This window comes from Hylobates moloch, unplaced genomic scaffold, assembly GCF_009828535.3.
Source record: "Hylobates moloch isolate HMO894 unplaced genomic scaffold, HMol_V3 SCAFFOLD_1, whole genome shotgun sequence".
Taxonomy (NCBI): domain Eukaryota; kingdom Metazoa; phylum Chordata; class Mammalia; order Primates; family Hylobatidae; genus Hylobates; species Hylobates moloch.
The window spans coordinates 5,580,329-5,592,448 of NW_026652276.1; the positions used below are offsets into that span (position 1 = coordinate 5,580,329).

General features: G+C 45.8%; 1 protein-coding gene across 1 annotated transcript in view; it reads left to right on the forward strand.

Moving 5' to 3' along the window:
- The window catches only part of ASB18 (ankyrin repeat and SOCS box containing 18), a 69,224-nt gene that overhangs the window by 21,580 nt on the left and 35,524 nt on the right, over nucleotides 1-12,120 (forward strand). Inside the window, exons 2-3 of the mRNA XM_032753287.2 lie at nucleotides 1,504-1,626; nucleotides 4,880-5,147. Coding sequence (XP_032609178.1) covers nucleotides 1,504-1,626; nucleotides 4,880-5,147 — 391 coding nt within the window. The remainder of the gene's footprint in view (nucleotides 1-1,503; nucleotides 1,627-4,879; nucleotides 5,148-12,120) is intronic.

Below are 12,120 nucleotides of genomic sequence, written 5' to 3' on the forward strand. Positions count from 1 at the left end.
GCATATCACCATGCCCAGCTAATTGTGTGTGTGTGTGTGTGTGTGTGTGTGTAGAGATGGGGGGACCCTTGCTATCTTGCCTGGTCTCAAACTCCTGGACTCAATAAGTCCTCCCACCTCGACCTCCCAAAGTGCTGGGATTGGCTGGCACAGTGGCTCATGCCTGTAATCTCGGCACTTTGGGAGACCGAGGTGGGCGGATCACTTGAGATCAAGAGTTCAAGACCAGCCTGACCAACATGGTGAAACCCCATCTCTACAAAAAATAATTTAAAAAAATTAGCAGGGCATGGTGATATGCACAGGCCTGTAATCTCAGCTACACAGGAGGCTGAAGTAGGAGAATCACTTGAACCCAGGAGGTGGAAGCTGCAGTGAGTATCATGAAATAGTATTCTTCTTTTGATTTTTCCCAACTATTTATAAATGTACACACAATTCATAACATCCAAACCACACAAGAGCTGGGAGTGGAGAACGCCAACTAGTGACAGCAGACAGACCCTTTCAGCCCTATCACCCTGAGAGTAGGTCCTGCTACCTGGCACCGCCTTCGCTTGGAGAGAGACTAAATCCTGGGCAGCCAAGAGGCCTCTCTGGAAAGTGGCTCCTGACAGTGCTGGCCCAGTTCTGAGTAGGTCCTACCTGATGCAACTGGAAGCCAGCAGAGTGGCGGGGGGGACAGAGGATGGACTTTGAGACAGACGCACATGGGTTCCAATCACAGCGCAGCCGCTAACTTGCCAAGCGGCCGTGGCCATGCTATTTCCTTCATGTGGTTGTTATTGGGAGTAAAGAAATAAATATGGTAATACTTAAAAAGCAACCGGTGTACATCAGGTGCTTCATAAATACTTGTTTCTTTCCTCTGAGCTTAAGACTTTTATTTCCAGATTCTAAATATAGTACTTTTAAAAAATAAATCTGAGAGGATATTACTTATTTGCTAAGTATTCTGGTCACCAAAGTCATTTTTGTAAGTGAGTCACTTACTCCACATAAACAGGTAAATTCAATGCTATTTAAGACTGGGGAATCATCTGCCCAACAGCAGGATAAATGAGTCCATCACAATTAAATGTGTGCTGGGAGTCTGCCCTCGGTGCATGAAGAGCTGCTTTGGAGCTATCCAGATGTGTCTGTCTCCAGAGTTAGCATCTATATCATCACAAAGGGGGTGGCTGAGTACTGCGGCATCCTGGTGCTCACATGCCCCTGGTCATATCAAGTAACCATTATCACATCGGAGCCCACAGGAGTTATAAATACACCACCATCGAGCCCCAACTGGATGACAATTGAGTAATGACAATAGAAATAGCTCACACTCCATAAGACCATCTTTCCCGTTCCTGAAGAACTCTTCTGAAATCGACAGCATTGCAATGGAGAGACGGCCAGGGCCAGTGAGGGGAAAACTTCAAATATTTCAAAAGACAGAGAAGGAGCCTCAAGCTAGAGCAGGGTCCCCGGTGCAGGAGTACCACACTGCCCTGGTGGCAGGGGACCTGGACCATCTGAAGCCCCTCATGGACCAGTTCTTCCAGGATGCCAACGTGGTGTTTGAGATCAATAAGGATGAGATGGAATGGCAGGTGAAATCTCCAGCCACGTTTGGACTATCAGGTACCCTTGTTCTTTAAAGCTCAGTCATTTATTTTTAAGGGGCTACTAATACTCTCCGGGAATGTAAGGCTCCCGTGTGTAGACTGGGCACAGTGGCACTGGGTTTCACGTGCACAAGAAAAGGACATCTGATGAAGTTTGCTCGCAGTAAAGTGTAGGTTTTAGGTGATGGCCTATAAGAGATCCAATTGGAAAGGCAAAGCAGCGATTGGTGGGAATGCCTATCCGATGACGCTGGGTGTGCCTCTTGTCTTTACAAAGCAGCATTGGTTTGGGTGCGGAGCTGCCTGTGCCTGTGCCTGCATCTGGCAGCCAGGGAGGTGGGCGCTGAAGAAGGAAAGTCTCTCCTTCAATTGCGCCAGGAGCAGCCTCTGGCACACAGCTCTGTGTGAGGTCCTTCTATGAATCTGCAAATGCCACAGCTACAGCAGTGGCACAGCCAGTATCAGTAGAGGCAGGACCCCAGGGCTCTCTGTAGATCCTCCTCCTGGAATCTAGGGAATCCCAAGAATGGGGAAGGAAAGGGAAGAAACCAGAGGTCCTGACTTCGTACGTGTCTGCAGGTGCTCTTGCTGCCTGAACATGGTCACTGTGCGATGGGCAGACAAGCAGACCTCCCAAGTGGAGAGAGGTCCCCTCCTCCCCCTGCCCACTCAGGATGTGCAGACACTTGCTGACCACCATGTTGCATCCGGGGCTTTCTCGGCTGGCACCCTGCTTTGAGCACCCCACCCACCACCGGCTCAGATGCAACATATTTACCAAGAAGTTTCATGCGTTGGAATCTACAGCAGCTCTGCCAGACCATGGGATTTGAGAATCTGAGGTCAGTGGCCAGTGGCCAGTGTCCCATGTCCCTGACTCTTAAGCTCTGGCAGGCAAAGAATGCGGAAGGTTGGCTTCCAAAGAACCGACACAGTTCTGTTTATACCTCACACGGGGAGAAGAGAATAAACTCAAAACACTGTCAGAGGGCCGAGCAGCTCCTGCCAACCAGTGAGGCGGTGGGGGCTGTGGGGAAGGCAAATGGCAGTTCCTGTTGGGGCTGCATGTCCCAGCAGAGCCCTTCTGGGCCTCCTCTCCCCCACTTATCCCAGACCAAAAATACCAACTGCAGCCCCAGACATACACACACACAAATGTCACAATTTCAAATAGTCATGTTCACCCATCATTTGCACATTCTGTATCCAAAATCAGTTTCCTTTTTCCCTCCCGAATGTTTCCACCCCTAAGTTCTGCTGCTGTCCTGTGGGACACCTGGACGACAGGATGCTGGAGCATGCCCACAGCGAAGGGATGTGGGCTGGTACTGAGGAAACTGCAGCCCGGACAGTGAGGAGTGGCCCGAGGCCCCCACGCAGGCTGGGAAGAGAGGGAGGCAAGCTCAGGCTGCCTGGATTCCAGGCTCCTTCAGCACAGCTATCTGACTGCCCTGCAGCAGATCCAGCAGCAGAAACAAGCAGACCCTGTTTGAAAACAGTGGCCCCATGTGCTCTCCCATGAAAAGACTTCCCAGTGGCCAGTTCCAGCTCCCCTGGTGGGGAAGGGATTGGTCTGAGTACACAAAGCAGGTCCCCAGTGGCCACCACCTCGGTGCCCCTCCGTGATGGAATGCCAGCCCATCCAGCCCGCAGTCATAGAGAGCACTGACATGGGGGAGCTGATGCTTAGAGGGACACGCAACACGCAGAGAAGCCTTAATTCATGTCCCTCCTGGTGGCAGAACTGGGACCAGAGGGTGGGAGTTACAGAAAGCTGATTCAGGCTTCCTGACTGCATCGCCAAGGACCTGGAGATGGTGCTGGCCCACGCTATGGCGTAGCTAGATCCCCACCTACGGCCTCTTCCCATCAGTCCCTGAGAAGACTCAGGAATCCAGGGTGGGTTTACTGAGCTGCTAGGGTAGGGTGGGGCTGGGTTGGGGATTTAGCATTCCCCAGAGAAGGTAGTAAGTAGTTTTCATCTCTCAGAAAAACGAATCGGATCAAAAAACCAAGAGCTGGCACCTGCAGGAATGTGGGTTATTGTTATCATGGGGATAACAATGTAGACAGACTACATCCATCACCCCCTCCAGATCCGACCTGGTGTTCACTGGGAAGGGCAGCTCAAACCCATGCAGGTCCACGTCCCCGGGGCCCCTGGCCACCACCATTCCACACCAGTCCCACAGGCCCCCCTTCCCCCACTGAGTGCGCAACAAGCTCCAGGCTGGGCCTTGGGGACTCAGGGCAGCTGGAACTCGGCACCACATGCAGGTAGGTAGTTAATGAATGGGTTTTCAAGGCTGCTCAGCATGGGTCCTGGGAAGGAGGTGGCCTGTGAAAAGGGTCTCCTCTGCGGCTCATTACAGCCACAGTATCGATTCTTCCATCATTATCAGAAGGCCTTCCTGCCATGTGAAATCCTGCGCCTTGATGTGTATTCACCAGGGACTACGTCTCCCATTTCCACGAGCGCTCCTGGCCGCTAACAACCTTCCACGGGCTTTTTGAAAGTGCCAAAGTTTTCAGAGAAGTAAAAATGTATAGCACCTGCTCCATTCATCCCTCAAGAAAGAGCAACACTACACACACACACACACACACACACACACCCAAAAAGCGCAAAGAAACAAACCAGGATTGTGCTGAATGTGGACCGCCACATCAAAGTGTGCTTCTAAAAACTCAGCCACTTGCAAGAGAGCTAAACTTTCTCTAAGTCCTTTTCTTGAACAACCTTGGTGATGTGTGGGTCAGTTTGTTTTGTCTGTTGTCTCTTCTTAATGATAAAGGGACAAGTTTGGAGCTCAGCTAAGGGAGTGCTGGATTCGGGAAAATTCCACAACCCACTTTCCTCTTTCAAGCTGCCCTAACTCAGGGCCTGGAACACGTGAATTCCTCACTTAAATTCGCCTACCGTTCACCCTGCTTGGACAGCTTTTAACTGACCCCATTTCCCAGTCACCCCCATATTTGGCAAAATCCTCTTGCTTCTCACTACCTGGCGCCCCATCTCTCTGGATCGGTTTTAGCCTTCAATCTCTCCTTTGTATTTCTTCCTCTGTCTACGCCTGTCTCTTCCCAGTGTGTCTCTCTGCTCTCTGTCTCTGTGTGCGTCTCTGTATCCTCTTCTCCCTACATGCCTACCTGGTACCTACCTTTAAGAGATGGCTTCACTCTCTTTCCGCCTTAAGGAACACCGCCCACCACCACCACCACCACAACTAACCTCCCCCTGACCTTACATCCCACCTCCCTCCCCGCAGGCCTCTGGACCCTGGAGTACAAGCGCGAGCTCACCACGCCCCTGTGCATCGCCGCGGCCCACGGCCACACCGCCTGCGTGCGACACCTGCTCGGCCGCGGCGCAGACCCCGACGCCAGCCCCGGCGGCCGCGGCGCCCTGCACGAGGCCTGCCTCGGGGGCCACACGGCCTGCGTCCGCCTGCTGCTGCAGCACCGCGCCGACCCCGACCTGCTCAGCGCCGAGGGCCTGGCGCCACTGCACCTCTGCCGCACGGCCGCCTCGCTCGGGTAAGGACCTCGGGTCAGGCCCGCGGCGCCCGCCCCGCCCCCAGACCAGACGCCCCGCCCCCAGACCAGACGCCCCGCCCCTACCACGAGACCCTCCCCCCCGACCCCGACCCCGCCTCCGCCTCCGCCTCCGTCCCAGCCCTCGCCTCTGGACCCAGACCCTGCAACCTTGACTCTGCACACTGGATCCCCAGCCCCGCATCCGCCCCGTCCCTACCCCGGCCCCTGCCTCGGGACCCCAGACCTGGCACCTCCCGGCCCTCGCCCCGCGCCCCGGCCCCCGCGGGTTTAATTAGCGCTTGATTGCGAGCGCGCGCGGGAGGCGCCACGCCGAGGTAATGAGCGCGGTGATCACGGCCCAGCCGCCGGCGCCGGGGATGCTAAAAGGCCACTGGCGGGGTTGGAGGCTGAAAAATTAGGGTTTTTAATGATAATTTTATGCAGAATAATTGTCACAGTGTGATATAAATGGTTAGCTCCTCGGGCGGGGCTTCCAGACCCGCTCGGAAGCGGAGCTGTGCGGACCTCTAGTGAGGCCCAGCGGTCGCGCAGCCAGTTCGCGCCCGGGCGCGGGGCCTGGGGGTCCCGCAGCCCCCGTCCCTAGAGAGCGCCCTCCCAGCGGGTGCTCCGGGTCTCGGAGAGGCAGCGGGGCCACGTGTCTTTGCACAGGACTCGTGTGGGATTTCTCGGCTTGCCTTGTGTCATCTTGACATTTCTGTTGGTCAAAATGCTCCAGCCCCTGCCCTTGGAGTTGTCATTGCATGGCCTTCTGTCTCTGTGGGAAGATTAAGGAAAGTCGCCCTCGTTTAGGGCTGGGAACCCGCGCGGCTCTCAGAAACCGCATCGCCCTTGCTGCTTCTCCACCGACTGTCAAAGCTGCCTGGATGTCCTGCCCAGCAGGGGCAGCAACGCAGGCAGGCGGGACTGCTGGGCATTCAGGGACTCAGGCAGGGGACCCACCTAAGAAAGGTCACTTGAGTTCAGAGGGGGGACTCAGAGGGCCACGTGGACCCCCCGCCAGTCTTGAGAATGAGGAAGGAAACAAGGTTCTAGCAACGCTCTTTAAAAGCAGCTTTACCGAGGTGTGATTAACATTCAGCAAGCGGCACGTGTTTAAGGCGTACAATTTGGTAAATTCTGCAGACTTATACACTCGTGCAACACCCCACAGTCCATGGAGGGCAGATATTTATTATTCCCCCTGTGGCCTCACGGTGCCTACGGTTCTCCCTCCCACTGGCCCCTTCTTCATTCTCCATCCCTAGCATATGCTTTCTATTACTTGGCTTAGTCTGAATTTTCTAGAATTTTGTATAAATGGAATCTGCGGTCTTTTATCTGGCTTCTCTCACTCGACATAATTATTTTAAGATTCATCTATGTTGCTGTGTGTATCCGTAGTTCATTCCTTTTGTTCCTGGGTAGCGGTCCGTGGTATGGATGAACCACAGTATGTTATGTTCATCCATTCAGATGTTGGGAGATATTTGATTGTTTCCAGTCTGGTGGGTCTTTTACAAACAAAGTTATCATGCACATTTGTGTGCCAGCCTTTGAATGGGCATATGCTTTTATGTATTTTGAATAAATACCTAGGATTGGAATGGCTAGGTCACATGGTATGATTAAGAACATAACTGTTAGGCTAGGTGCAGTGGCTCATGGTGGTAATCCCAGCACTTTGGGAGGCCGAGACAGGCAGATCACTTGAGTCCAGGAGTTCAAGACCAGCCTGGGCAACACGGCAAAACCCCATCTCTACAAAAAATACAAAAATTAGCCAGGCATGTTGGCATGCACCTGTAATCCCAGCTACTCAGGGGGCTGAGGTGGGAGGATGGCTTGAGCAGACGAGTAAGCCATGTTCACACCACTGCACTCCAGTCTGGGTGATAGAGTTGAGACCCTGTCTCAAATAAGAATAATAATAACTAATGAATGGCCCAACTAGTTTCGAAAGTTGTACCATTTTACATCCGCACCAGCGATGTCTGCATGTTCCAGTTGCTTCACAGCCTCACCAATACATGGTATGGTCAGGCCTTAATTGTACACATTCTAATAGGTGTGTACACATATCTTGTTATAGTTTCGATTTTCGTTTCCCTGGTAACTAGCGATGTTGAGCATTGTTTCATCAACTTACTTGCCATCCACGTACAGTCATTTGTCACTTAACGATGGGGATACATTCTCAGAAATGTGTTGTTTCATCCTTGTGTAAACATCATAGATTATATTTACACAAACCAGGATGGCATAGCCTACTGCCCACCTAGGCTATATGATTAAGCCTCTGGCTCCCAGGCTACAAACCTGGACAGCATGCTACTGGACTGAATACTGTGGGGAATTGTAACACAATGGGAAGTATTTGTGTATCTAAACATACAAAAGGTACAGTATAATCTTATGGGACCCCTATTGTATATGTGGTCTGTTGTTGACCAAAACCATTGTTAATAAGGTACATGACTATATCTTCTTTGGTAAAGTGTCGGTTCAAATCTTTTGCCCATTTTTAAAATTGGGTTGGTTATTTTCTTATTTAAGTTTTAGGTTTCTTGGGATTTTCTAGATATGAATCTCTTGTGAGATATGTGATTGATAAGTATTACCTGCCAGTCTCTGGCTTAGATTTTATTCTCTTAGCAATGTCTTTTGAAGAACAGAAGTTCTTAATTTTTATGGAGTCCAGTTTATCCATTTTTTCTCTTTTAAGGATTATGTTGGGTTATGGTATCTAAAAAAAAAATTTGCCTATCCCAAGGTCATACAGATTTTCTCTTATATTTTCTTCTAGAAATGTCATAACTTTACATTTTACATTTAAGTCTGTGATCCATTTTGAGTTCATTTCTGAATATGATGTGAAGTAGGGATTGAAGCTTTTTATTTATTTATTTTTGCATGTGGATATCTGACAGTTCCAGCACTGTTAGTCAAAAATAAGTATTTGTGTATCTAAACCCTTCCTTTCTCCACCAAACGGTCTTTACACCTTTGTCTAAAATGAATGGACTATATATGCATGAGTTTATTTCTGAGCTCTCGTCAAGCATGTGAAAAACAGGGCAAGGTCTGACTGGTTCACCTGGTGAAGACGTGAGGAGCCACTTTATTACATAAAGAGTGAAAGGAAGAGTAGCCAGTGGTGTTGGCTCCTCACAATCTTTATCCCACACACCAAAAAGGGTAACACCTAGACAAAAGGGGCTGGATGATATCAACGAAAGTTGAAGAATACCCCATTTCTGAGCAGCCATGCCTAGATCAGAGCTGAGAGGTTCATAGCCTGTATCTCTATTCTGAAGGGGCTGAAGCAGGAAGCTCCCTGCCTCCTCAGGATCCAGAAGGCATTGGGAAACCATCTTATAGCAGCCTCCTAGGGGACATAGCCAGGTGAGGGGGCAAGGGTCTTACAGCAACTCCTTACAAGCTTCCAACCCAGGAGTATCCAGGTATTCTACCAAGACGTAGATTCAGTAGTGGTTCCAGTTTTGCTTTGTGGCCTATGTGGATATGTGCAGGGTCACCAGGGTGGTATGGCAGAGCCATCCTCCTTCATCTCTATTCTGTTTCATTGCTCTATTTACCTATTTTAACACAAATACCATACTGTCTTGAATATTGTAACTTTATAATAAATTTTGAAGTCAGGTAATATAAGTTTTCAAGCATTGTTCTTCTTTCTTGAAGTTGTTTTGGCTATTCTAGCTCCTTTGCATTTCCAGATGAATTTTAGATTTGGTTCATCCATTTCTATAACATAGCTTCCTGGGTTATGTTGTCCAAATCTATAAATCAATTTGGAGAAAAATAAAAATAAAAATATTGAGGCTTTCAAATCATGCACACAATATACTCCTCCATTTATTTATTTCTTCCTTAATTTTTCTCAGCTGTGTTTGGTAGTTTTTAAGGAACAACATTTGCATATATTTTGTAAGCTTTATCCCTAATTATTTGATTTTTTGATGCTGTTGTCAACTGTATATTTAAATTTCCATTTCTGATTGTATGTAGCTACTATATGAAATTTATAATGATTTATTTTTGTATATTGACCTTGTGTCCTATAACCCTTCTAAACTCACTGTTCTAGTAGAATTCCATAGGATTTCTTGTAAGCAATCATGTCATCTACAAATAAATACAATTTTACTTCTTCTACAATCTAGATGCCTTTTATTACTTTTCCTTATTTTATTGCACTGGCTAGAACCTCCAGTGCAATGTTGAATAAAAGTGGTGAGAGCAGATAATTTTTCTTGTTCCTGATCCTAAGGAAAGCATTAATTCACCACTAAGTATGATATTAGCTGTAAAATTTTGCAGATTCCTTTTTTCAGAGATAGAGAACTCCCTTCTGTTTCTAGTTTGCTGACAGTTTGTATTATGAATTAATATTGAATTTTCTCAAGTGCTTTTTCTACATATATGGAGATAATCATATGGTGTAAGTTTTGTCTGTTATAATAATTTATATTGATTAATTTTCAAATGTTAAACCAACCTTGCATTCCTGGGATAAACCACACTTGATCATGAGGAGTTATCCTTTTTTATATATTATTGGGCTTGGTTTGCTGGAAAAAATATTTAGTATCTGCATCTATGTTCACGAAAGATATTGGTCTATAGTTTTATTTTCTTGTAATATCTTTGTCTGGTTTTGGTATCAGAGTAATGCTGGTCTCAAAAATAATTTGAGAAAAAATAATTTGAGAAGTATGCTCTTCTCTTCTATTTCCTGGAAGACCTTGTGTAAAATTATGTCTTCCTTAAGTGTTCGGTAGAATTCATTAATAAAGCTATCTGGACATGTCTTTTTGTAATAAGGTTTTTAACTATGAATTTAATTTCCTTACTAGCTATAGGGCTACTCAGATTATTTCTTTTTATTTTTTTGAGTGAGCTTTAATGCTTTAATAGTTTGTATTTTCTAAGAGACTGACCTCTTTCAGCTAAGTTGTTTATCTTATTGCCATAAAGTTGTTCCTTATTGTCCTTTTAAGAGCTGTAGATTCTATAGTGATATCACTTCTCTCATTCGTGATACTAGAATTTGTCTTTTCCCCCAATAAGTCTTGCTTTTTGTTTCATTGTTTTTCTCTACTGTTTTTCTATTTCACTGATTTCCACTATACTCTCTATTATTCTTTCTTTGCTCACATTGAGTTTCATTGGCTCTTCTTTTCTAGCTTCTTAAGGTGGAAGCTAATGTCATTGAGTCAGGAACTTTCATGTTTTCTAATATAGGCTTTTAGTGCTATATACCTCTCACTACATACTATTTTAGCTGAATCCCACAGATTTTAATATGTGTGTTTTTACTTTCAATCAGTTTTAAATACTTTCTAATTTTCTTTTTTTTTTTTAATCATTGGTTATATAGAAGTATGTTATTGAGTTTCCAAATACGTGGGGATTTTCCAGATATCTTATGATTTCTAATTTAATTCCATTATGGCTAGAAAATTTACTTTGTATGGCTTTACTCCTTTTTAAATTTACTGAGAATTGTTTTATGATCCAAGATATGCTATACCTTGATAAATGTTTCATGTATACTAGAAAAGAATGTATATTCTGCAGTAGTTCAATGGGGTATTCTATAAATGTAAATTAAATCAAATTGCCTAACCATGTTGTTTAATATTTCTATATCCTTGCTGATTTTCATTGGACTTGTTTTACAAGTTATTGAAAGAAGAGTGTCGAACTCTCTAAGTATAACTGTGGATTTGTCTGTTTCTCTTTGCAGTTCTGTCAGTTTTTGTTTCAAGTAATTTGAAGCTCTATTATTAGGTAAATAAATGCTTAGCATTATTCTGTCCCTTTGAAGAACTGACCTTTTTATCATTATGAAATTATTTATCTTTAGTAATAGTCTTTCGTCTAGGCCAGGTGCAGTGGATCACACCAGTAATCCCAGCACTTTGGGAGGCCAAGGTTGGAGGATTGCTTCAGGCCAGGAGTTTGAGACCAGCCTGAGCAACAGAGCGAGAACCCTTAGCCGGGGTGATGATAATAAAAATGTATTTCTCACAGTCCTGGAGGCTGGGAAGTCCAAGATCAAGTTGCCAGCAGATTCACTGTCTGGTGAGGGCCTGTTCTCTGCTTCCAAGATGGCACTGTGTTGCTTCCAAGATGGCATTATGTTGCTGCATTGTCACGTGGCAGAGGAGCAGAAAAAATGGAAAAGGCAAATTTAATCCCTCAAGCCCTTTTATAAGGGCACTAATCCCATCTATGAGGGCCTAATCACTTACTAATGATCGACCTCTTAATACTATTACATTGGGAATTAAGTTTCAACATGAATTTTGGAGGGACACAAACATTTCAACCATAGCACTTGTCATGTGGACCTCTCTAACATGAAACTTGCTTCATCAAAGTATGCAAACTAGAAGACAATAGAGACAATCTGCTTGCAAGATGGAAGTTACAATCCTCTGTAATTTATTCACCAAAACAACCTCTTGTCACCTTTGCAATAGTCCACTGGTTAGCAGCAAATCAAAGGTTCTTCCCACTTTCAAGGAGAGGAGAGAAGAGCATGGATACCAGAAGATAGACTTCAGTGAGGGACCATGCTAGAGACTGCCTACCATACCATCCTTTCATTTTTTAACTTACCTGTGTCTTTATTTTTTAAGTGGGTTTCTTGTAGGCAGATTATAATTGAGTCTTGCTTTTTTTAATCCAATCTGACAGTCTTTGTTTTTTAATTGGGTGTAGATCATTCAGATTTAACGTAATTTTGATATGGTTAGGTTCAAAGCAAATGTCTATTTCTTTTCTATTTGGTTCATCTATTTGTTTGTTCTCTTTATCTTCTTTTCTACCTTCTATTCTGAACGTTTTTAATGATTTCATTTTATCTCCTTTTTTGGCTTACTAGATATAACTTTTTGTTGTGTTAAGTGATTTCTTTCCAGTTTATAGTATACATCTTTACTTTATA